At 39.0% G+C, this 25,882-nt stretch overlaps 1 protein-coding gene across 1 annotated transcript in view; it reads left to right on the top strand.

Moving 5' to 3' along the window:
• The window catches only part of LOC117991296 (potassium voltage-gated channel protein Shaw-like), a 160,771-nt gene that overhangs the window by 59,109 nt on the left and 75,780 nt on the right, over positions 1–25,882 (top strand). The window contains exon 4 of the mRNA XM_034978864.2: positions 18,235–18,414. Coding sequence (XP_034834755.1) covers positions 18,235–18,414 — 180 coding nt within the window. The remainder of the gene's footprint in view (positions 1–18,234; positions 18,415–25,882) is intronic.

A 25,882-nucleotide genomic window follows, 5' to 3' on the forward strand; every position in this document is an offset into this window, starting at 1 on the left:
TAAACTAATCAGTCACCCTGTTGGACCTCAATAAGTGCACACGATGAGATGTGGTACTAGTAAGGTAGTATGAATCGGAAACCATGTTGGATTAAATTTAACAATAGATCTGTAATGCGCAATTATGCGGCGAGATGTCTTCCAAAATTCATTAGCAATTCGTTAATTATTCACGGAAGCCTAATGAATCAAACACGCTTGTCTTCCCGTCGTAATTAGCGGATCTACTCCTAGTGTAAAAATATTAATAGAATTTCCTGAGAATTTATTTATCAAAAAAAAAAAAAAAACTTTATTTCGATCACGGTGATTTATATCGATGACTTTATCTCGATGTCACGATATCGAATATCACAAAGTAATTAACATAAACATCTGCCGTGACACCGGATATTAATTGCGTGCTAATTGGTACAGAATAAAGCGTAATGAAATTGATTGTGTAATTAAACCTCCTTCCCATTATTTGATTCGAATATTCGATCGGGATTCGATTATTGAAGGCAATCCGATTATTGATCAAAGATAACTAATAAAATTAATTGGCGGGCATTTAAGGGCGATGCTGTTTTGAGATAGGACACGCCTATTTGTCAAAAATACTATTTTAGCCTTTAATCTAAGAGTAAACAAGGAGTGGTAAACCGTATTTTTGAGTATAACAGTTGACACTTAGATTAAAAATGGCGAGGCAATATTATTTTCTCAATAAGGAATACAACAGTTCACCTATACCGGGAATTAGCTTATGCTCGCGACTTCGCGTGGACTACACAAACTTCTAACTCTCATTTTACCCCCCTTAGGGGTTCAATTTTTAAAAATCCTTTCTTAGCGGTAGGTTACGTCATAATAGCTATCTGAGTATTATGACGTATGAGAGAGTTTCTTCATCAAAAAAAATGCGTTAAACAATACACAGAAGGTAGTTATATCTATAAAGAGTGTCATTAACGAAAAATATAGTAAACTGTAAAACTGTTCTGTTGTCAAACCAAAATAAAATATTAAAATAAAATAAAATAAAAAATAAAACACACCATAGCTACACAAAAGGCTATCTTCATAAAGGGTGTCTTCATCGAAATGTACAGTAAAACAATACAATATAAAGCTATCTTTATAGAAAGTTATTAAAATTAATCGTCCCCATTACCCGGCCCATAAACAGGGTATAGCTGCCATTAACCGGTTTAAACTGCCGCAATCGATTTAACGACAGTGTTTATCTTTTGTTTAAAGTGCCGTATATTATTAATCGATTTTAGGTTTCCTTCAGAATTTTTAATCGCTAAATAATAAAGTTCATCTGAGTAATCATTTTTGTAAGCATAACAGAAACTAGAAATCAAACTGTAAAGCTAACCCGACTTCAACATACACACACGTGTAGAAACAAAAGTTATTTTGTACTATGTAGTTGCTTTGGAAGTCGGTTTTTTTATAGGTATATTTTTTTATTATTAAACTCATGCCCCCTTTTGGTTTCCACACGATTGTACTGGAACGCTAAAACGCTTCGCGGCACGGCTTTGCCGGTAGGGATGGTAACTAGCCACGGCCAAAGCCACCAGACCAGACCAGAAATTTAGAAATTAATAAATTTCAAACCCCTGCCAGGAATCAAACCCGGGACCTGCCACTAATGAGACCACAGTGCTTATCACTGCACCAGTGAGGTCGTCAAAGTCGTAAAGTATACCTAGAATAGGTAAACCCACGTATGGAATCGGGGTCCGCTAGTTTCTAATATTCCTGTACACTTCAATACTATTATGTGCACGTAGTAATCGGAAAGTTGTTATGTTCTTGAACGGGAACATGTTGGAAATAATGAAAAGTTTTTTTTTTTTTTTTTTTTTTTTTTATTCAGATACAAGTTAGCCCTTGACTGCAATCTCACCTGGTGGTAAGTGATGATGCAGTCTAAGATGATAGCGGGCTAACCTGGAAGGGGTATGGCAGTTTTTATTAAACCCATACCCCTTTGGTTTCTACACGGCATCGTACCGGAACGCTAAATCGCTTGGCGGCACGGCTTTGCCGGTAGGGTGGTAACTAGCCACGGCCGAAGCCTCCCACCAGACCAGACCAGTCTTTCTGACATTTTCCAAGCATTTTCCCTTGTATTCGTATAAACAGGGTCTGCTTATAATGCTTAGCTGTTCGCTTATTATTCGCTTGTTTTACTATACAGAACTTTAGCCATTATAGCTAATCTCTACGGAAAATAGCCGACTACATAGAAATATTACTAGCACATTTGTGTGTAATAAACACAGAAATGTTATATTATTATAAATGTGAAAGTGTGTTTGTTTGTTGGTTTATTGGTTTGTTGATTTGTTCGTGTTGTAGTTGGTTCTCCTACGGAACTTCTCACTCTTAAATTGTCTACGCATAACTCTCTCTATCGCTCGCTGAGTGATTCTGAGCTTTCTTATGAGGCCCATTAGTTAGCGACTATGTCTCAGATCAGCCCCCCGACTGTGTAAGAAAAATGTGTTCATCGTTATCGGAATCGTCAACAAATTCTGCCCTTTGATTGGTTCATTCGCTGTTTACATTTTTTCACAGCCAATCAAAGGGCAGAATTTGTTGACGATTACGATAACGACGAAATCATTATTCTTACACAATTGGGGGGCAGTTTATGTCATCACTGGCAACACGCACTGTTCGAAGACTTTGGTCTTCAAGCATTGAGGAATTTTAGACGAGAAGACATCTCGGAGCTTCCCGAATGCTGCCCAGCCGAGTAGGTTAGATAAGTTTTAGGGTTCCGTACCTCAAAAGGAAAAACGGAACCCTTATAGGATCACTTTGTTGTCTGTCTGTCTGTCTGTCTGTCTATCTGTCTGTCTGTCTGTCTGTCTATCTGTCTGTCTGTCTGTCTGTCTGTCTGTCTGTCTGTCTGCCTGTCTGTCTGTCTGTCTGTCTGTCTGTCTGTCTCTCTGTCTGTCTGTCCGTCTGTCTGTCAAGAAACCTACAGGGTACTTCCCGTTGACCTAGAATCATGAAATTTGGCAGGTAGGTAGATCTTATAGCTGACATTTGGGGAAAAATCTGAAAACCATGAATTTAGGGTTAGATCACAAAAAAAATTAAATTGTGGTCATGAACTAATAATTAGTATTTTCAACTTTCGAAGTAAGAGCACTATATCAAGTGGGGTATCATATGAAAGGTCTTCACCTGTACATTCTAAAACAGATTTTTATTTATTTTTATGCATCATAGTTTTTGAATTATCGTGCAAAATGTCGAAAAAATACGACTGCAGTACGGAACCCTCATTGGGCGAGCCTGACTCGCACTTGGCCGGTTTTTTAAGAGTTAAGTACCTAGATCATTTAAATTGAGCTGTTACATCATGGTCGTTTCATTCATTGAGAACGATGTCTATTATTATACAAACCTGTACGAATTACATTAACTACCTCAACATCAGTCAAGTCATTGTTAACCGGGTAAAGGTACATATCCGCCTTTCCGTGTAATGGTAAAGCATTAATTCAAAGAACCCTAAACTGTAAGCGTGGGCGGCCTTTAAAGGCAGTCTTTCCGTCACACGCTCCATACATGTAGTTTGGTTACATCTTTATAAATATAAAACTAGCTGACCCGCCCCGGCTTCGCTCGGGTGGAATTTAGAAAATCGGCGTAGAGGTAGAATTTTCAAAAATCCTGAAATAGGAACCTACGTATTTTTTTGAAAACCCAAATATCAATTTTCATGGAGATAACTTGAAAAATGACGGACTTTCATACAAACTTTCATCCCCTATTAAATCCCCTTAGGGGTGGAATTTCGAAAAACCCTTTCTTAGTGGATACCTACTCTTTACAATGAACACACCCTCCAAATTACATGTCTCTAGAACCAGGTTTAGGCTGTGCGTTGATATATGTCAGTCAGTCAGTCAGGACTTTGAATTTTATATATAGAGACTAGCTGATGCCCGCGACTTCGTCCGCGTGGAATTAGGTTTTTTAAAAATCCCGTGAGGACTCTTTGATTTTCCGGGCTATCAACTTAGGCTACTTTTTATCCCGGAAAATCAAAGAGTTCCCACGGAATCAAAAAAAACCTAATTCCACGCTGATGAAGTCTTAAGTCTTAAGAATATAGATGACTAAGAATATTTCCACGTTGGTAAATAGGTACTTCACTATTTTTAATACTCTACGTGTGTGAATCAGAATCCAAATCCATATTTCGGTGAAAATAAAAGAAAAACCCAACAGTTTCTCAGTACAGTACCCGTAGTACAAGATTTTACGTCTCACCAAACCAAACCAAATTCGAGAGTCGAAATACTTCCGCGTTACAGTAAAGTGGACCTAAACAGCCTTGAATTGAAGTCAAATATTCAATGCCACTGATTTTAATTTCGCAATGTTTCCGCTTGGAGCGCTGGCTGTAGAAGTGTAGACAAACTTGAGCTTTAAAACAAGGCATTTAAGATCCAGTTTACTGTAACGCGGAAGTATTTCGACTCTCGAATTTGGTTTGGTTTGGTGAGACATAAAATCTTGTACTACGGGTACTGTAAGCGTGGGCGGCCTTTAAAGGCAGTCTTTCCGTCACTCGCTCCATACAAATGTAGTTTGGTTACATCTTTATATATAAAACTAGCTGATGCCCGCGACTTCGTCCGCGTGGAATTAGGGTTTTTAAAAATCCTAAGATCCTAACATCCTAGATGACTAAGAATATTTCCACATTTGTAAATAGGTACTTCACTATTTTTAATACTCTACGTGTGTGAATCAGAATCCAAATCCATATTTCGGTGAAAATAAAAGAAAAACCCAACAGTTTCTCAGTAGGTACTGATGTTTACGTAGACGTTCGAATGTTACGACTCGTCCGGATTTATTATCTTTCAGGACGTTTAAATCATTCGCTTTTACTGCACTTGTCTTTACTTGTTTATGATATTATTGAGTTTTATTGGGTTTTCTTTACAGTTGGAATACCCTTATTGAATGTCACTCTATATAGAGAGAAAGCCAGCGCGTACCAGACCTTCGTCTATATATATAAAAGGAAAAGGTGACTGACTGACTGACTGACTGACTGAATGACTGACTGACTGACTGATCTATCAACGCACAGCTCAAACTACTGGACGGATCGGGCTGAAATTTGGCATGCAGATAGCTATTATGACGTAGGCATCCGCTAAGAAAGGATTTTTGATAATTCAACTCCTAAGGGAGTGAAATAGAGTTTTGAAATTTTGTATTCCACGCGGACGAAGTCGCGAGCATAAGCTAGTTATTTTATAAAAGCTGAAAGTTTATCTGCATATTGTCCCCGACACTGGAAGAAACGTTTGTTTGGATATTTGTTTGGATCATGGTGACTTTGGGAGATAACAGGTAATAAAGGTGTAATAAATCTCACGTCAAAGTAATCTAAATAATCTAATAAGTAATCTAGTAAGTGAGTCTAATTGCATCGGGCATCCGAGGGGAAGAGCAGTATTCGGGCTGGTGCACTCCGGTAACATGGCTAATAATCTCTCTTCGGGGATATTGTTAGCCATGGCTAATGACATGGCAGGGGGAGGTTTCTCCGCGTGTCCCTCTGACTAGCAGAGGGCACAGTGGACGAAGCGGAGGATGGGACGCGGGCGACGTGCGCGGAGTCTGCAGTTGTCGCCCGTTGGGTCCCCGGGTCGGGAGGCGCACGCATTTCGTCGGTGCGCCTCGGACGTGCGGTGTGGGGACCTCGTGAGCGGGGTCCCCGGTGGAGGGTCCGCCTCGGCGGATGTCGCTGACTGGGTCGCGGTGGTTTGCTTCGGCGTTCCTGTGACCCAGGCGACGCGCAGGAGCGCCGCTGGGTTTCAGTGGGTATTGAGAGTCCCACATACCTTCCCTCCAGTTGGTCGGCTGGCTGGTTAGCTGGCTGGCTTCCAGGAGGGGAGGATGCGTAAACGCATTTCCCAGCGTTAAAAAAGGGGGTTGCCATGATACTAAGTGTCTGGCAACGCATGACGTGATCTCACACCTGAACATTGGCGACATCAAAGAAGTAGCAGAGAGCCACTGGATTGCGGCGGCGGTGTGGAATTCCCTACAAGACAGATGTCCAGCTGTGGACGTCTATCCTTTGACGATGATGATAGTGACCTACATATTCCGTACTCATGCGTTTTCTCGTTAGTTCCACGAAAATTTTCCTGAATACGTTTTTTCAGTAAATAAATCGTAAAAGTGTATAACAAATACCTACCTACTTATAAAATAAAGTATGATCTATACATGATGCTATAAAAACAAACTCTCATCTACACAGATCTGATGTATGACGTAATAGTTTTTATGACGTTATTTTTATGCGAGGGAACTGTCGATTGACCTAAAGCAGAGTTTAGCTTAGCGTCCCCGCACACGAGCCACCACCGACACATTTCCTGTAGTTTTCATACATTTTATATAGACTCGCCACACACGCTTTTGATGTTTGACGCTGATGATTAAAAAAAATATCCGGCTGAGTTTGTTGTGGGCGCGTTTGGAACCCTCGTAGCTTTAGTTTTAAGTTGGCGTAAAAATTATTACCACTGTATCTCACAACTCGAACAACTGACAATCAAAAAGTGTAATTTATTACCTACTAGCTGATGCCCGCAATTTCGTCCGCGTGGATTTACGTTTTTCAAAATCCCGCGGGAATTCTTTGGTTTTCCGGGGTAAAAAGTATGCCTATGTCTTAATCCAGGGTATAATCTATCTCCATTCCAAATTTCATCCAAATCCGTTCAGCCGTTTTTGCGTGATTGAGTAACAAACATCCAAACATCTAAACATCCAAACATCCACACTTTCACATTTATAATATTAGTATAGTAAGTATATAGTATAGTAGGATTTTGAATAAATTATTTGATTAGATTAGATTTGCATGGGTTGAAAAAAGTAGCGGCGACCGACCGCAAGTGTCTACCACCGTCCACCGACCACAAATGACTGTCGCGCGCGTCAGCTACCTTTGTAGCCGCTTCTAGCTTCAGGTAGCGGCGTCTGTGGCTGTCGCGTGTGGTGCGTGTGCGGTCAGCCTTATGTTCGGTCGGTTACTACGTAAGTCAGTTATAGGTATTCACCTTGGTATTGAATGGCTATAACTCAACTATAAGTACTTCCTTTCATACCTTTACGCATACTGTTGGGGTTTCAATACAAGGAAATCCACATAAATTACCTACCTACTTTCTAACTTTCTAGTTAGTAGGTAATTTACACGGAACAGAAATTTTCTGTTCCGTGGTAATTTATATGTATTTACTCCCTTCTGGTTACCTTGGCATAAGTTTACTTGCTTTGCTGGATTTTTTGAGTCTGTCTGTCTGTCTGCTAGCTTTTCACGGCTCATCCGTTCAACCGATTTTGACGAAATTTGGTACGGAGATAGTTTGTATCCCGGGGAAGGACATAGGCTACTTTTTATCCTGGAAAATCAAAGAGTTCCCATGACATTTTAAAAACCTAAATACACGCGGACGAAGTCACGGGCATCATCTTAGTAAGCTATATTTTATTTAAAAAAACGATTTAATAAGCTACCCGTGAGAAGCCGGGGCAGGTCGCTAGTCTAAATATATAAAAGGAAAAGGTGACTGATTGACTGTCTGACTGACTGATCTATCAACGCACAGCTCAAGCTACTGGACGAATCGGACTGTTTGGCATGCAGATAGCTATTATGACGTAGGCATCCGTTAAGAAAGGATTTTTGAAAATTCAACCCCTAAGGGGGTGAAATAGGGGTTTGAAATTTGGGTAGCCCACGGGGACGAAGTCGCGAGCATGAGTTAGTACATTATAATAACCGAAGCCAAAATTTAACTTAATGCTCTCGGAGGCACGTTGAAAAGCTAACTTTTTAAAATCTCCTATTCAAGCAAATAAAGTTCAAAAGGGAATTCAAAAGATATCGCCTTGTTTGGGATGGCGTATTATGAAGGAATAAAGGCGCGCTTTTACAATGGAAGGAGATTGTATGCCGTTTTATGGCCCAACAACAATGACGGCCAAAGTCCGGTGTTGTAAAGCTGAGATTTTCACGATACAGCGATTTTTCATTTATTATCACTACCCATATTATAAATGGGGAAGTGTGTTTGTTGATTTGTTGGTTTGTCCTTCAATCACGTCGCAACTAACATCATCATCATCATAATCATCAACCGATAGACGTCCACTGCTGGACATAGGTCTCTTGTAGGGACTTCCACACACCACGGCCCTACGACTCGTCTGATGTCGTCCGTCCACCTAGTAAGGGGTCTTCCAAAACTGCATCTTCCGGTGCGAGTTCACCATTCCAGCACCTTGGGACCCCAACGTCTATCGGTTTTACGAACTATGTGCCGTGCCCATTGCCACTTCATCTTCGCAACCCGGTGAGCTATGTCGGCTACTCTAGTTCTCCTACGGATCTCCTCATTTCCGATTTGATCACGTAGATCACGTTCGATCTTGAAATTGTAGATGAGTATACATAATATACCTAAGATACACAATTCAGTTGGGTAGGTCCAATTTCGAGAAAAAGGCCAGCCGCCGAATCCAACTTGGTTGGGCAGCGTTCAGGAAGCTTCGAAATGTCTTCTTTGAAGACCAAAGTCTTCGCAACTAACGTCACGTCGTAAATATTATTACCAAATGATGTTCACAATCCCCAACGGGATCTTAATAATCTTTAAGTAAGTCGCGGGGACAGTTAGTATGGAATAAAGGAGTGCTTTTACAATAGATAGCAGATTGTATGACGTTTTATGGCCCAACAATAACAATGGCGGCCAGTCTGCTGTTGTAAAGCTAAAATTTTCAGAATAGAGCGATTTTTCATTTGGTATCTTATCACTACCCATATTATAAATGCGGAAGTGTGTTTGTTTGTTGGTTTATTGGTTTGTTAATTTGTTGGTTTATCCTACAATCACGTCGCATCGCTAGTTGCGACGTTACGTCGTAAATATTATTACCAAATGATGTTGACAATCCCCAACGGGATCTTAGTCGCGGAGACAATTAGTAGGGAATAAAGGAGTGCTTTACAACAGATAGCAGATTATATGACGTTTTATGGCCCAACAACAATAATGGACTCTGAAACCCGCAGTTGTAAAGCTGTTATTTTCTATTTGTTATTCCAACAAACTACAATGTACCTACCTACTTTGCTTTCATAGTTGTACTATCTCCACAAATATTTACATTACAAATAGAATTGAGTCGTTCGGTGGATTTAAGGTGACGCAGGACGCTCGACCAAAATTGGCAGCGCACGTGGGTAACATGTTTGCTTTTCACTTGACATTGTATGAGAAAGTTGAGAGGCACGATGATTTTCACTAAAATCAAGCGCGCGAAAAGGGTTTAGGAAAAGTATTTTTGAGAAAAAACTGCTGAATTTATGTTTGCAAAGTAAAGTTATTTCAACTAATGAATAAATAAACAACGTCTAATGATAAATTGTTTTAGAATTTTCATATCCCTAATCTTATTTATTTACGCCCAAAGTTGTCATTAATTTAGTGTTAAAATAGGAATCTTTTGAGCCTCGTAACTTTTGAATCAATATTTTTTTCAATATTTTATATATCAATAAACCTAGATAATGACGAGATAAATCGATATAATTCTTAGTTTTGTGCGTACAATATCGAATATTGTTGTATTTTCCCTCCTACGTTTGTATGGAGAAAGCACCGAACTGAGCTACCTTAATGTGGCGTCCACATCAATTAAAATTTGCATCTTGCTTTAAATGTAGCTTATTTAATGCGTAAACATACATAATATGTGTAGGGCAAAGGGGAATATTGATCAATGATCATGTTTTAAACATCCATATCCATACTAATAACCGCGACAGTGTCTGTCTGTTTGTTTGTTTGCTTTTTAAGGCCCATCTGTTTGACCGATTGACGAGAAGTATACAGATAACTTACATCCCGGAGACTTATATACTTCTTCATATCCCGGGAAATCAAATAGTTCGTGCGAACTATTTTCTAAAAGCGAAACACTTGAAAGAATAAAGGAGGAATAAAGGAGTGATTTTACAATAGATAGGAGGTTGTATGCAGTTTTATGGCCCAACAACAATAATGGACTCTGAAACCCGCAGTTGTAAAGCTGTTATTTTATATTTGTTATTCCAACAGACTACAATGTACTTCGCTTTCATAGTTGTACTATCTCCACAAATATTTACATTACAAATACAATTGAGTCGTTCACTAGATTTAATGCTGCGTCCATTTCAATTAAAATTTGGGTCTTGTATATTATATTGTGGTGATTGTATACATCACTACCGATATTATAAATGCGAAAGTGTGTTTCTTTGTTGGTTTATTGGTTTGTTGGTTTGTCGGTTTGTCCTTCAATCACGTAGTAACGGAGCAACGGATCGACGTGATTATTTGCATGGGTATAGTAGTAGCTCAAAAGTATTTTCAATTGGATTTTGAAATTAAAAGGGTAGGACCACTCAAAGGTCAAAAACCCGGGGTCGATACGCAATTCGTTAAAACCCATACAAATTGAATTCTATGCCTTTAGGTAGGTACTTGCGTAACTTCAATTTACTGCCCATTATTTAGTTTCGATTTCAAACGGAATGTTTTGAAGGCAACCATTTTAAGTATTACGGTTAGATGTTTGAATAGAAAGCTGTCACTATAAGAATGTTAAGTATGCATGTGGAAGGCAAAAAGAGGAGAGGACGACTAAAGAAAAGTAGAAGTAAAGTAAAAGTAAAGTAAAAGTAAAAGTAACGTAAAAATAAAGTAAAAGTAAAAGTAAAGTAAACATAAAATCCAACTAAACATAGGGTATCGCATTTTTCACTTGTTTTTCACAAGATCAAAGATCGTGTCTTAAAATTTTCTGTTAATAGTGGTTGGTCCCGTAAGAATTTTTTTTTTTTTACGGAACGTGGCTTACGTTTCTGACAGACGGACGGACGGATGGACGGGTTGACGGACAGACAAAATATGTACCGTACCGTACACCTTGTATAGGCTGAAAAGAAAATTTCCATAGAATTTTCCTATTCAAATATCAGATTGTGTTTGTTGCCAAGAAACAAGTTCATAAATTGTGAAATCATCGAGTTGGTAGGAGAGAGTAGGTAATTTGAGCAAAAATATATTTGTAATATCCTTATTACCAAAATTCTGTATGTAGTGCCATCTGTTGCTTTAGGATGCTTTGTATGGTACAAGACAAGAGCGAATTGTTTCATCTGATTACAGTACGCGGCTATAAGTAATGTACATCGACCTTTAGAAGGAGATAGCAAATCTGTGGAGTATTGTCTCAGTCGTTGAGACTGTCAAAACGTCGTATAGGCATGAGTGACAGAGACAATGCTCTACAAAGCCGAAATGTCATTCTAAAGGCCGATGTTCTTTGTGCTGTGTGTGTGTGTGTGTATTATTGTTACTCTTTCACGCAAAAACTACTGGACAGATTTGGCTGAAATTTGGAATGGAGATAGATTATATCCTAAATTAACACATAGGCTACTCTTTATCCCGGAAAGTCAATGAGTTTCCACGGGATTTTTAAAAAACCTACATGCTTCTCGAATCTTCCGCGGTACTAGGGCCCCAGATAGGTTTGAAACTAGTCGGGCTAACATCGACTAAATACGTGAGTAAAGCCGGTTTGTCATACTATCACTTGCTTCAAATGTGAAGGAAAACATCGTGAGGACCTGCATGCTAAGAGTTCTTCATAATGTGTGTGTGTGTGAAGTCTGCCAATCCTAGCTAGCGTGGTACACTATGGCCAAAAACCCTTCTCACTCTGAGAGGAGACCTGTGCTCTGTAGTGAGCCAGTGATGGGTTGATCATGATGATGATGATAGATTTTCTTTCCCGTAGCTTGACACGAGTATATATTATAAACCAGAGGGGAAGCTTCACACTAGCTCACACAAACCACGACGTGTCAAGGACGCTCCGTTCGCGCCCAGTTCGATGGCAAACGGCGGCAAACGTAGCGTCCGTGACACGCCGTGGTGTGCGTGAGCTGCGCTAGAGTGAGTGAACCTACAGCCAGCCGCTAGTATGAAGCTTCCCCTCTGGTCTATATAATATCTACTCGTGTGGCTTGGGCCAAGGTTATCTAATTCGTGAAACTGATCCGGGCTAACGCAGCAATTTACGACCCCATAAACTCCGATTTTATGCGTCAGCAGTCAAAGGGTTGACTTTCCCGACAGGCTCACCGCCAAGTGTGTTATAACAGAGTGAACTAGAGTGAGGGGGCTCTCGGTTTGATCCTGAATCGACATATTATGTCAAGTATTAGTTATTTGAGCACCAGTGGTGGCGTGAAATCAAAGTTTTAAAAATATTATATTACTAGCTGATACCCGCGACTTCGTTCGCGTGGATTTAGGTTTTTAAAAATCCCGTGGGAACTCTTTGATTTTCCGGGATAAATGTAGCCTATGTCTCTCTCCAGGTCTTAAACTATACCCATGCAAAAAATCACGTCGATCCGTTGCTCCGATGCGCCGTGATTGAGAGACAAACCAACGAACAACGGACAACAATACTTTATACCGCCTAAAGTGTTTTTTTTTTTCATTTGTATAAACAGCTCTCATTTGCAAGCCAGTTCGAAATTTGAATATGCTCACATTTCTAAGCATGTTTGAGAAAAATTCATTTCAATGTGAATGTCTCACACTGCAAAATAACGTAATGTTGTTTGAAACAATATTTAAATTCATGCAATGGCAAATCTGAGAAGTGTAATAACTAATAATTAATGTGCCCCATGAAAACGTAAGAAGAGCCCCATCCCCATAATTTTTTATTTTTATTTTTTTCATTTTTTTTATTCGTATAAACTTTTACAAGTGCTTACGAATAGTCGGATGCATCTACCACTGGTTCGGAATGCCTTTCCTGCCGAGAAGAACCAGCAAGAAACTCGGCGGTTGCTCTTTTCAAATATTTGATATAGGTACAAGATTATGCCATGTATAAAATAGTATTTGCAGTCTTGTGCGTTGCTGGAACGAGCTGCAGGTCAAATCCACGCTCTTTTATCATTTAGATAATCTTCAATTGTGTAATATGCTTTTTTCAGGAGCATATTTTTAATAGATTTTTTAAACTTGTGCAAAGGTAAGTCCAAAATAGTTTGCGGGATTTTATTATTATATATATTTTATATATTTCCATACGATACATTCGAGTGGAACCCCGCATGGTTTGTACCATGCTTTGTCTATAATATACATATATATTATAACGGCATTCCGAACCAGTGGTAAATTAAAACTACCTGACTATTCATAAGTACTTGTAAAAAGTTTACATCAATAAAAAACATTCTATTCTATTCTATTTAAACATTACCTGTACCCTTTTCCTTCTTGATGTGCCTTTCCATTGCTCTTTAGCAGTTAGTAGGTAAAAACTTCTTGTTAGGCTTCGGCTTGTTAGGTTAACTATTCTGCCTTCTCCGAGACTAGGCAGAATAGTTCTCCGACTGTTCAAAGTCAAAGTCAAAGTCAAATAATTTATTCAAAATAGGTATAAATTACACTTTTTGACGTTCGGTTGTTGGATTTGTAAGATGATATAGTGGTGATAATTACAGTGCGACAAGGCTCTCTTGGCACTTGAATGACATTGACAGGGGGGCGCTGTTGGAGAACAAAGGCTTAGAATATTCAAACAAGAACAAAGGGGACACTTGACACCAACGTTAGTTCCGATTTTCGCCACGCGCCAAGATAGCCTTGTCGCACTGTACGCAAACTTAAAACTAAAGCTACGACTACGAGGGTTCCAAAAGCGCCTAGGTCTGAGAAGAGCCCACAACAAACTCAGCCGGGCATTCTTTTTATTATCACGAATTTACAAAATCACTTAAACTTATTAGAACTATCGTGGTAGATGCATCCGACTATTCGTAAGTACTTGTAAAAATTTATTCGAATAAAAAAGATTTTTATTTATCACAAAGCTGTTAAGCAACTCATTTCCATGCTTTCTTACCATTTAACTAGCTTATGCTCGCGACTTCATCTGCGTGGACTACACAAATTTCAAACCCTTATACCCCCTTAGGGGTTGAATTTTCAAAAATCCTTTCTTAGCGGATGCCTACGTCATAATAGCTTAGCTTAGAATAGCATGTCAAATTTCAGCCCGATTCGTCCAGTAGTTTGAGCTGGGCGTTGATAGATCAGTCAGTCAGACAGTCAGTCAGAGTCAATTCCCTTATGTTTCGTAGCCATGACTTTCTCCTTCTTCCCTGTTTTTCCTGCAATTTTACTCATCATTATTGTCCACAGCAGGCGGTACCTGTACCCGTAGTACAAGATTTTACGTCTCACCAAACCAAACCAAATTCGAGAGTCGAAATACTTCCGCGTTACAGTAAAATGGACCTAAACAGCCTTGAATTGAAGTCAAATATTCAATGCCACTGATTTTAATTTCGCAATGATTCCGCTTGGAGCGCTGGCTGTAGAAGTGTAGACAAACTTGAGCTTTAAAACAAGGCATTTAAGATCCAGTTTACTGTAACGCGGAAGTATTTCGACTCTCGAATTTGGTTTGGTTTGGTGAGACGTAAAATCTTGTACTACGGGTACTGAGTCGCAAACCTGTACCCTGCAGGCATAAAATTAATAACGGTCATAAATTATTTATGTTTAATCTACCAACGACAGCGGCGGGTTATCAAATGTTTGTTTTACCTTAAAGATCGGTTTCTTGGTACGTAATAAACGCAACACATACAGGCTGCGAATGCTAAACACAGCGTTAGTAAGACGTTACGCAGTGCGTTTGTGCGCACCAAACAACCCGACACGCTATTTAAATATTTCAACAGAACTCGACTTTTATGTTTTCGCAGTTCTGCGAGGGGGATAGCGATTTTTTTCTTTTATTTTGAGAAAAGAAATAGCGCATAAGAAAATCATCATCTAGATGCGAGCACTATTTTTGATAAATCTTATAAGATACTTAAGTCCTTAGATTCGAGAAAGAACAGAAAATAATATCACGCAATACTAGCGCGAGCAAAGCGACAAACAAAGGGGACACTTGACGGCAACGTTATTTTCGATTTTCGCCACGCGCCAAGATAGCCTTGTCGCACTGTACCTATGGCGGCTGGCGCACTAAGGAACCCCTACCTTAAGGAAGGTCTTGACTCTTGAGGATAAATTACTCACGGTAGGTATATACTCTGAATCCAGTAGGAAACACTTTTTACAATAAGTAACTACAACGCTTGAGTATCCCCTTGAGATGGACTTCTTATAAATATACAATGGCAGTAATTGTGAAGAGATATCTCTCTCCAAATACTTATTTATTCGTGGAAAGGATCTAGTAAAAATAACATATCGTTTTCCAAATAAAAGATAGAAAAATATATTACGAGTTGAATATTATAAAAATAGAATAAATAGAGAATGACCAACACTATCTTTATATGAAACAGAACTCTTTTGAGTTGAAATAAGGTTGAAATTACAGAGGCAAGGGTGTTTTAATATAGTTAAAGGGAAGCAAGTGGTCTAAGCGATGTATTGAATTGAATAAAAGCCTTTTCCTGTCCGCCATTATGAAATATGGCGCGTCCTTTATGTCCGCGAAACCTTTTTAAAAAAAAACCCGGCCAAGTGTGAATCAGACTCGCGCTCTGAGGGTTCCGTAGTACAATCGTATTTTATAGACATTTTGCAAAGATAAATCAAAAACTACTTACTAGATCTCGTTCAAACCAATTTTCGGTGGAAGTTTGCATGGTAATGTACACCATATTTTTATTTAGTTTTATCACTCTCTTATTTTAGAAGTTACAGGGGGGGGGGGGGGTTTTGGGCACATTTTACCACTTTAGAAGTGTCTCTCGCGCAAACTATTCAGTTTAGAAAAAAATTATATTAGAAACCTCAATATCATTTTTGAAGACCTATCCATAACCCCACACATATGGGTTTGATGAAAAAAAAAAGTTTCAGTTCTAAGTATGCGGAACCCCAAAATTTATTGTTTTTTTCTATTTTTGTGTAAAAATCTTAATGCGGTTCACAGAATACAATATCTACTTACCAAGTTTTAACAGTATAGCTCTTATAGTTTCGGAAAAAAGTGGCTGTGACATACACACAGACAAACAGACAGATAGACATGACGAACCTATAAGGGTTCCGTATTTTGCCATTCGGCTACGGAACCCTAAATAAGTTTAATTAGAAATGAAAGATTTTATACACTTACTATCTTATGCCCGCGACTTCGTCCTCGTTGACTACGAAAATTTTAAACCTCTATTTTACCCCCTAAGGGCGTTTGTGCACTCATCCGTAAAATCACGGATTCCGTAAAAATACGAATCGAGTGAGTACGTATTTGTATGACGGCCACTTCGAAGTATCACGGATACGAACCGAATACGGATGCGTGCACAAACGCACAGGGGTTAAATTTTCAAAAATCCTTTCTTAGCGGATAAGCTAACTGATGGGTCAATTTTTTCTTCTATCAGTTCCCCCCCCTATTCAATATCTTTGCCTGGCATAATAATGAAAGGTACATTGTACGTCTTGCTAATGCATTTTGACCTTTATTCTTTTGACTTTAAGGCTTCATAGCAGTTGAAAGTCTTAATGTAAGGTACTAAATTCTAGGTCACGTACCTATTAGATATAAAATGTCGGCAGTTGTAGGGTTGACACATTTTTTCAAATTATAGTAGGTATCTTATGTTTACTAGGTATAGTATTATTATTTTGAAGGATTGAATAGAAAAATTACTACTTCATACTAAACAAAGAAAAAATTTAATTTTGTGAAAATGTTTTTATTTTTTATTTTATCAATCGTTCAATTCTGTTTCATTATTATTGTAGAAAATTTTTAGAAGCAAAATAACTGAATTACTGAAAGCATTTCGTTACCATAATATCATTTTCAGTAAAAAGATTTAACTTGAAACTGAAAATCTTGTATACAGACCTTCTTTAAAATCTCATAATATCTTTGTAGGTACCTATTTAAGAAATGCTGACTGTTTGACATAATCGACGTAAAGTTCAAACTACTAGAAATTTGAAATTTTGCATGTAACCCTACTTTTTATAACGAAGCTCTACTAAGAAAGGATTTTCCGAAATTTCACCCGAGCGAAGCTAATGCGTTAATACTATCAATATAATTTGAATATAAATTGACAGCCCTAATGGAGGGTTCTCGGAAAAATATGAAACGGAGGAAACGTTTGTGAAAATATTTTAATATTTTAGAATTTAGAATCGAATATTTCCAAAACCATTTTTGTTTACGGTTTTTTCCGACGGCTTAACGTACCCCCGAGGCACAGAGGAAACCAAAAAATAAAATTCTGACCTTTGAATTCGATCACCCATCCAATTACCGACTTGGGTCAACGTTGCTTAACATTGCTTAAAAATCATATATATTTTTAACTCAAGTGAGCTGCCAAAATGATTCTAATATCTCATTAAAATACGATTAGTACAACTCTAATTCAAAACGTAAACTTACGTACTCAAATCTGAGCCTTCGTTTCAAATTCCTAAGTAGATTTCCCGCATCCTTAAAAATAAACCAAGAAATAGCTTCGATTTTAAAGCTGTTCGTTACGACCCCAAACTGGAGTGCTCAGATTATACGGATTTCAGCTTTAGCCCACTTTATTAACGATTTTAAACAGATGCCTTTGATATTATACACTTTTCCAATGATTGATAGAAACAGACTTATAACGCGTAAAATTTTACTTCTCACGCGCCATTTTAGCTTTATGTGTCAACTAGCTGATGCCCGCGACTTCGTACGCGTGGAACTAGATTTTTTAAAATCCCGTAGGAACTCTTTGATTTTCCGGGATAAAAAGTAGCCTATGTCACTCTCCGGTCTTTATCTATACCCATGCAAAAAATCGCGTCAATCCGTTGCACCGTTACGACGATTGAAGGACGAACCAACAAACCAACAAATCAACAAACCAACAAACCAATAAACCAGTAAACCAACAAACAAACACTTTCGGATTTATAATAACGGTACTGATACTGATTGTCATGTGAAAAGCACGATTTTAGTCCTTATTTTAAAGGTGAACCTCTTGACATAGCAGCAGTTGACCCATAATGTTAGTATAGATGATTTTTTAAATCAATATCATATTGTCGACAGAACACCCTGGCAATTCTGGACAAGTTGGACATCGACAGCGAGAAACCCTCGGAGGAAGAAATCGCGAGACTCTTCGGCTATGAAGAGGCCTACCTCAACGGAGAAGTGGGCGTGTGGCAGAGAGTCAAGCCCAAGGTCTGGGCGTTGTTTGACGAACCCTCAAGCTCGCCCCCTGCAAAGGTACTGATAGAAATAGACTACTAAATTGCAAGGCTTTTGTCTAGGAGATATTATGTCTGCTGGGTGTGTGGCAGAGAGTCAAGCCCAAGGTTGTTTGACGAACCCTCAAGCTCTCAAAGGTATTGTTAATAGACTTTAAAAGACTTTTCTACTGTTAATAGAAAAGGTCCTTCTTGGAAAATTTTCCTTTTGAGGTATGGAACCCTAAAAAATAGTGTTTCTTGTACCTAAGCCTAAATTGTAGACCAGTATATATACCTAGGACCCACAATCCAGTTGGGTAGGTCCAATTTTGAGAAAGAGGTTAGCCACCGAATCCAACTCGGTTGGACAGTTCAGGAAGCTTCGAGATGTCTCCTTGTCCAAAATTCCTCAGTGCTTGAAGACCAAAGTCTTCGAACAGTGCGTGTTGCCAGTGATGACATATGTATCCGAGACATGGTCGCTAACTATGGGCCTCATAAGAAAGCTCAGAGTCACTGGGCGATGGAGAGAGCTATGCTTGGAGTTTCTCTACGTGATCAAATCAGAAATGAGGAGATCCGTAGGAGAACTAGAGTAACCGACATAGCTCAACGGGTTGCGAAGTTGAAGTGGGAATGGGCAGGGCACATAGTTTGTACAACCGATAGATGTTGGGGTCCCAAGGTGCTAGAATGGCGACCTCGCATCGCAAGACGCTGTGTTGGAAGACCCCCACTAGGTGGACGGACGTCAGACGAGTCGCAGGGAGCCGCTGGATTTAGACGGCGCAAGACCGTGGCGTGTTGGAAGTCCCTACAAGAGACCTATGTCCAGCAGTGGACGTCTATCGGTTGATGATGATTATGATGATGAAGCCTACATCATTTTGATACCTTTAAATAAATGGCTAGATTCATTCGCTGAGTCTAGTTACTGGTACAAACAGTAATAACAGTTAATCTCAAATCCTAGTCTAGTGTTAATTCACTTATAAATATTCTAGTGCAGATTAGTTCCTCTCCGTATCACTGTAATTACCTAATTCTCATACAAAGCGTTGCAGCTAAGCATCCTTTACCATGGCAACGGATATAAAAGACAGTGGGAATTATCCTCAACAACCGGGCGGATGTGCACTGCTCTTGTCTCTATTGTGTGCTTTACAAACATTTAATAAGTATAGGTACTACTCTAGCCTCATGTCAAATAGTTGCTACTTGCATTAAATACTGGTGGTAGAGGAGGTGCTGGAATGGCGACCTCGCACCGGAAGACGCAGCGTTGGAAGACCCCCCATTAGGTGGACGGACGACGTCAGACGAGTCGCAGGGAGCCGCTGGATTCAGGCGGCGCAAGACCGTGGCGTGTGGAAGTCCCTACAAGAGACCTATGTCCAGCAGTGGACGTCTATCGGTTGATGATGATGATGATGATGATGACTATTAAATACAAGATGATGCCCGCGAGTTCACTCGCGTAGATTTAGGTTTGTTGTTTTAGTGATTTAGTATTTTTCAAACCAGCAATATATAGCATAGCGTCTATATAAAAATTCGGGTCAATGCCCCACCTTCGACGCGGCTTTGACTCCAAGTGGCCTACTTACACAACTTTCATTGTTCTCTAGCGTAAGTCAGATGTTTTATTTGCAATATATCGTAAAATTTTACAAAATTATAGTATTTTTTCATTTTTTTTCGCGTTTTTTTGTGGTATCATATCGGTAATCATCAGTACTATCACCTGTCTTCGTTTTTGCCAGCGTTCTGGTTACACCCTGTATATAGTCACTACTCACTACGCGTGTTTGTCTCACTCATAAGACGAATTTGTCTTCACCTTTAAAGCACTTATCTACAATTGTATGAGCTTGCTATTTGTTTTTCGTCTTAACAGCTCTAAGCAAAGTCTGAGCAGATCTCACCAAAATAATCTTTGTTAAATAAATACAATTTATTTCTAAGTAAATCCAGAATTGTTTACAAAGTTTATTCAGATTGTATAATAAGTATTAAACGTGCCTGCCTTAATATCACAGGCTCTACTATAATGCAAGCGCCTTTGATAAAAACTAGCTCTTGGTGAAATTTTCCTCTGAGGGCGTCTGTGCACGTATCGTTCGTATTCGTTTCGTTTTCGTAAAAATACGATACGTAGTGGCCGTCATACAAAACGTACGCACGCTCGTGCACTCATTTGATTAGGATCCGCCAGAATACTAATCAAATGAGTGCAGTTCCCAAGGGATTTTAAAAACTTGAAACGCTCACAGTTTCTCGCTTTTCTGTGGTAGAAAAGTGAAGGAAAAACAAAAAGTTTGAAGTGGTCCGTCTGAATAGACCCTTAGATAACAGAAACAAAACCAAAATATAATCCCGTGGATTCGCGCGCTAATATCCACACAAAGTTATTCAATCACGAGCGATCTCAACAAATCCCCAAAGCGTTAAATATTTATATTGGAGTCAGTTTACTTTTGTAAATTCTGAGCACATACCACCGGATTCATCCAACAAATAGGATCAAAAGTTGTAATGGTTTGCTAACAATTGAGTTATATCTCTACATAGTATAAAATAAAGTCGCTTCCCGCTGTCTGTATGTATGAACGCGTAGATCTTTTAAACTAAGCAACGGATTTTAATGCGGTTTTCACCAATAGATAAAGTGATTCAAGAGGAAGGTTTATAGCTATAGTTTAGTTCTCAAAAAATTAGAGATCCCTAGAGAAATTGAAATAATGTGAATTAGGTCGGAAAAAATCCTCTCATTTGAGAGTTTCCGAGGCAAATACACCTCAATGACACCACATTAGTATCTACATTGCACCCATGCGAAGCCGGGGCGGGTCGCTAGTACATGATAAAACCAAGTAATATAAAAGTATTAATAACCCGTCTGCGGTTATTAACCGTCCAGTAGTTTGAGCTGTGCGATCAGTCAGTCAGTCTGTCACCTTTTCTTTTATATATTTAGACTAGCTTATGCTCGCGACTTCGTCCGCGTGGACTACACAAATTTCAAATCCCTATTTCACCCCCTTAGGGGTTGAATTTTCAAAAACCCTTTCTTAGCGGATGCCTACGTCATATTTCTGTTATCTGAGTCGTCGTCGTCAGTTACCGCATGCCAAATTTCAGCCCGATCCAGTAGTTTGAGCTGTGCGTTGATAGATCAGTCAGTCAGTCAGTCAGTCAGTCAGTCAGTCAGTCAGTCACCTTTTCCTTTTATATATTTAAAGAAGATTTGTGCTAAAAACCTAATTACCTGCCAAAAATGATTCTAGGTCAACGAGAAGTATCCTATAAATTTTCATGACAGACACGACAGACAGACAGATTAACAGACAACAAAGGGATCCTATAAGGGTTCCTTTTTTTTTTGAGGTACGGAACCTAATAAACCAACAAACAAACACACTTTTGCATTTATATTATGAGTCAGTGATAATATGATGATTCATTTAATAGATACATCAAAGCAACAAGTATTACAGTAAAATGAAAAGTGCCTACCATAAATACTGCTCGTCTACCGTTCCAGTTTAAGCGGCTCGTGTCAGTCGGGCGTCCAAATTAGTTTTGTGAATAATTTACGCTTGCATTCGTCAGTATGCTGGATATAAACAGAGAGAAAATGGCTGACAACTGACAAAAGGTTTCAATACCTACCTATAGTAATAGAGAGAGAGAGAGAGCCAGCGCTTGCTAGACCTCAGTTATTTTATAAAAGCTGTAAGTTTAATTTCATAATATGTGAAAATCATGGCAACCCCCTGCCAGAACCCTTAAAGTTTAAAAGTTTAAGGGTGTCTAGCAGGAAGTTGCCACGATACTAAGGGTGAGATCTATAGAGCGTACTCTGACTTAGGGCTGACGTCATTTTGACGTCAGCCGTAATAAAAATATACCTACTTACCATCAGCTCGAAACTTCAGTCTAGTGCTGACGTCATAAAATGGCGGCCACGCGCATTAGAAATTTGTGGGACTTATAACAGCCAGTTTGAGTTTTTTATTTCTTTTTTTTTTTATTCAGATACAAGTTAGCCCTTGACTGCAATCTCACCTGGTGGTAAGTGATGATGCAGTCTAAGATGATAGCGGGCTAACCTGGAAGGGGTATGGCAGTTTTTATTAAACCCATACCCCTTTGGTTTCTACACGGCATCGAACCGGAACGCTAAATCGCTTGGCGGCACGGCTTTGCCGGTAGGGTGGTAACTAGCCACGGCCGAAGCCTCCCACCAGACCAGACCAGAAATTTAGAAATTATAAAATTCCAAACCCCTGCCAGGAATCGAACCCGGGACCTCCCACTATTAAGCGCTCACCACTGCGCCAGGGAGGTCGTTAAAAAGTTTTACGTAAGTTTTACGTAACCATTACCCGTGCCGCCTGCACACAGTTCTATTGCATCGAAATATAAACTTCAAACTATAGCAAATGTATGGAAATAGGAAATAGAAACTATTACGTAAGTAACAGTAAAGGTATGATTCCGAACCACGCTGCGCGCAGCAGCGCTGCCGCAACAGTGCTGTCGCCAGCTGTCACAGTGCTGTCGCGGCACTACTGGTCCCCATACAATCTCTATTTAAGCTTATATGACATTACAGACCGAGCTAGGCAGCAATGTAGAGGAACATTGCTACCTAGCTCGGAATGTAATGTGATATAAGCTTATAGAGATTGTATGGGGATCAGTAGTGCCGCGACAGCACTGTGACAGCTGGTGACAGCACTGTTGCGGCAGCGCTGCTGCGTGCAGCGTGGTTCGGAATCATACCTTTACTATTCGTTTTAAAGCGGCTGCTCTCCCCACAACCTAGCACCTAGAGCATTAGCCCTGACCTAGACTGAGTTTTAGTCCGCCCGATTAATTTACTGGAACCAGTAGGAATAAGATTAATTTCGTTTCATATCGTACCTTCGGGAGAACGTTAAACCGTCTTTCCCAGTTATTATAACTAATATGTTTTCATATTTTTAGGGTTCCGTACCCGAAGGGTACCAACGGGACCCTATTATTAAGACTTCGCTGTCCGTCCGTCTGTCTGTCATGCTGGTTGTATCTCGTGAACTATAATAGGTAGAGACCTGAAATTTTCACAGAATGTGCATTTCTGTTGCCGCTATAACAAATACTAAAAATTTTCAAAATCGCCGCGATGAAATTTTAAAATTAAAAATTGTTATTATGTCGTGCCTACCGTGTACGGGTAGGGGTATATTCGAGTGCGAGTCGAACTCGCATAGGCGAGTTCGACTCGCACTCGACGGATTTTTATCATCGATTTTTATCGTAAAGACGTCCTTGCTCTAGCTGTTATTATGAAAATAATGTCTGTTTATTTATTTAAATTTTAAAAACACAAACGAAATCCACTGAACCAATTTTTCCAAATGGATTACTATTTTCAGTTTATTGTTTGTTTTGAATAAAACCCAGTCATAAAAGAACAAACAACGAAATATTTATGCACAAGGTCAAAGTCAACACATTTTAAAGGTCTTCTGTTTACCTTTTACCTTTATGTGTAAATAAAAGGTAGAAAATTAAGGTAGAAGCAAATACAAAGAAGTGATTGGGTAGAAGATTAAAAATCTCCGCCAACATGTGAAAGAAATTTTCAACTTTTTTAATAATTTTTTTTTAAACTTATTTATAATCAAATTAGATACAGAATAATTACATTTCGTGACTCTCGCCAAACTGGTGAAACTGAAACGAAATCTAGAAAATTAAGTTCAAACGTACTTTAAGTTAACTGTATAAGATTTGAAATAATTGAGATTTTTGGGGGGACAAGTACTAGCAAATAATTCTAACTACTTTTATGTCGGACTCGATCAGGAAACTTTCCGTACCATCGTACAAGATTTATAACACTATGTACTGTTTCATTATTTTATTTGTATGGCGGCCATTTTGAAATTAACCGTCTTAGTTTTTTATTTTTTGTTGTTATAGCAGCTATAGAAATACACTCTGTGAACAATTTAACAATCTACCTATTACCTTCAGACAGACAGACAGACAAATGGACACCAAAGGCGAAAGAAGTTATATACGGGGAAAGAAGTTAGTAGAGAGCTCTCTGTTACGTTAATTTCTAAATTTCTGGTCTGGTCTGGTGGGAGGCTTCGGCCGTGGCTAGTTACCACCCTACCGGCAAAGCCGTGCTGCCAAGTGATTTAGCGTTCTGGTAGGATGCCGTGTGGAAACCAAAGGGGTGTGGGTTTAATAAACGTCCTTCCAGGTTAGCCCGCTTTCATCTTGGACTGCATCACCACTTACGATCAGGTGAAATTGCAGTCAAGGGCTAACTTGTATCTTGTAAAAAATCTTCTTTCCGTGGATAGGGTATAGCAATTGGCACCCTTTGGATACGGAACCCTATAAATATTCCATTATAATCCTTTGTACTTTCTCGTAAAAGTAAGAATAAAATAATGTAAAAATTCGTAATCGAATGGAATCTTAAACCTGTCATCGATATAAAAATATCAAACAATTTATTTCATCCTAAAAAAATATTGAAGCACAAAAAATCGAGTTATCGTCAAGGGACGCCCCAAAGATTAAAAGTGATCTTGGGAAATTTTATTAGCAGCAAAGACATTTACTTATTCGGCAAAGCGGATATAGGGAAATTTTTATATAAGTACCAAAATTTTCATTTAATATTTTATATGATCTGCTTAATAAAACAGCTTTTCCTTTTAAATCTATATACATTATACATAAAAGGAAAAGCTGACTGACATTATTCAGCTACTAATCTATCAACGCACAGCTCAAACTACTGGACGGATTGGGCTGAAATTTGGCGTGCAGACTGCAGATAGCCAAGATAGCTGTACCAAATTTCATTAAAATCGGTAAAACTGTTGGGCAGTGAAAAGCTAGCAGACGGACAGACAGACAGATACATTTTCGCATTTATAATATTAGTGTACAGATTACTCTCATCTTTAGATCACCCCAGTACTAGCTCCTTCCATTTGATCGGATTTAAAAGCGGCCAATCTGGCTTGTGGATAATCCCTAACTAACCAGCTTGTTAGCAACGAAAGCAGCAGAACCGTAAGCTCTCTTTGTTACGTTGCCTTTATAGCGGGGAGTGTTCTAAGTAATTGTTTGACTTTATGTCACCATGTCTTTTCTACATCCACAATGTACGCCACCGAAAGAACTTTCACCCTCACCAACTGGCTGCCTGGTGTACTTCGACCAACGGGTGCCAGATTCTTTTTTCACGCACATGCAAAGTGAAACCACCTTACCCACTGAAAACCAGCGCTGCAGCTTGCTGCAGCATGATGCTGAGTGGGAGACCTATATTTGGTCACACGTAATCGTATATATATAGTATATTTTTATTATTATTATTTTGTACTTATCAGTTTAATTATGTAGATTGACTTAATTAGCTTTTATGGTTTATTGTAGTATTGTGATCAAATAAAAGTTTTCTTTCTTTCTTTCTTACCCTGAGGCGG

Source organism: Maniola hyperantus, chromosome 19, assembly GCF_902806685.2.
Source record: "Maniola hyperantus chromosome 19, iAphHyp1.2, whole genome shotgun sequence".
Lineage (NCBI taxonomy): Eukaryota > Metazoa > Arthropoda > Insecta > Lepidoptera > Nymphalidae > Maniola > Maniola hyperantus.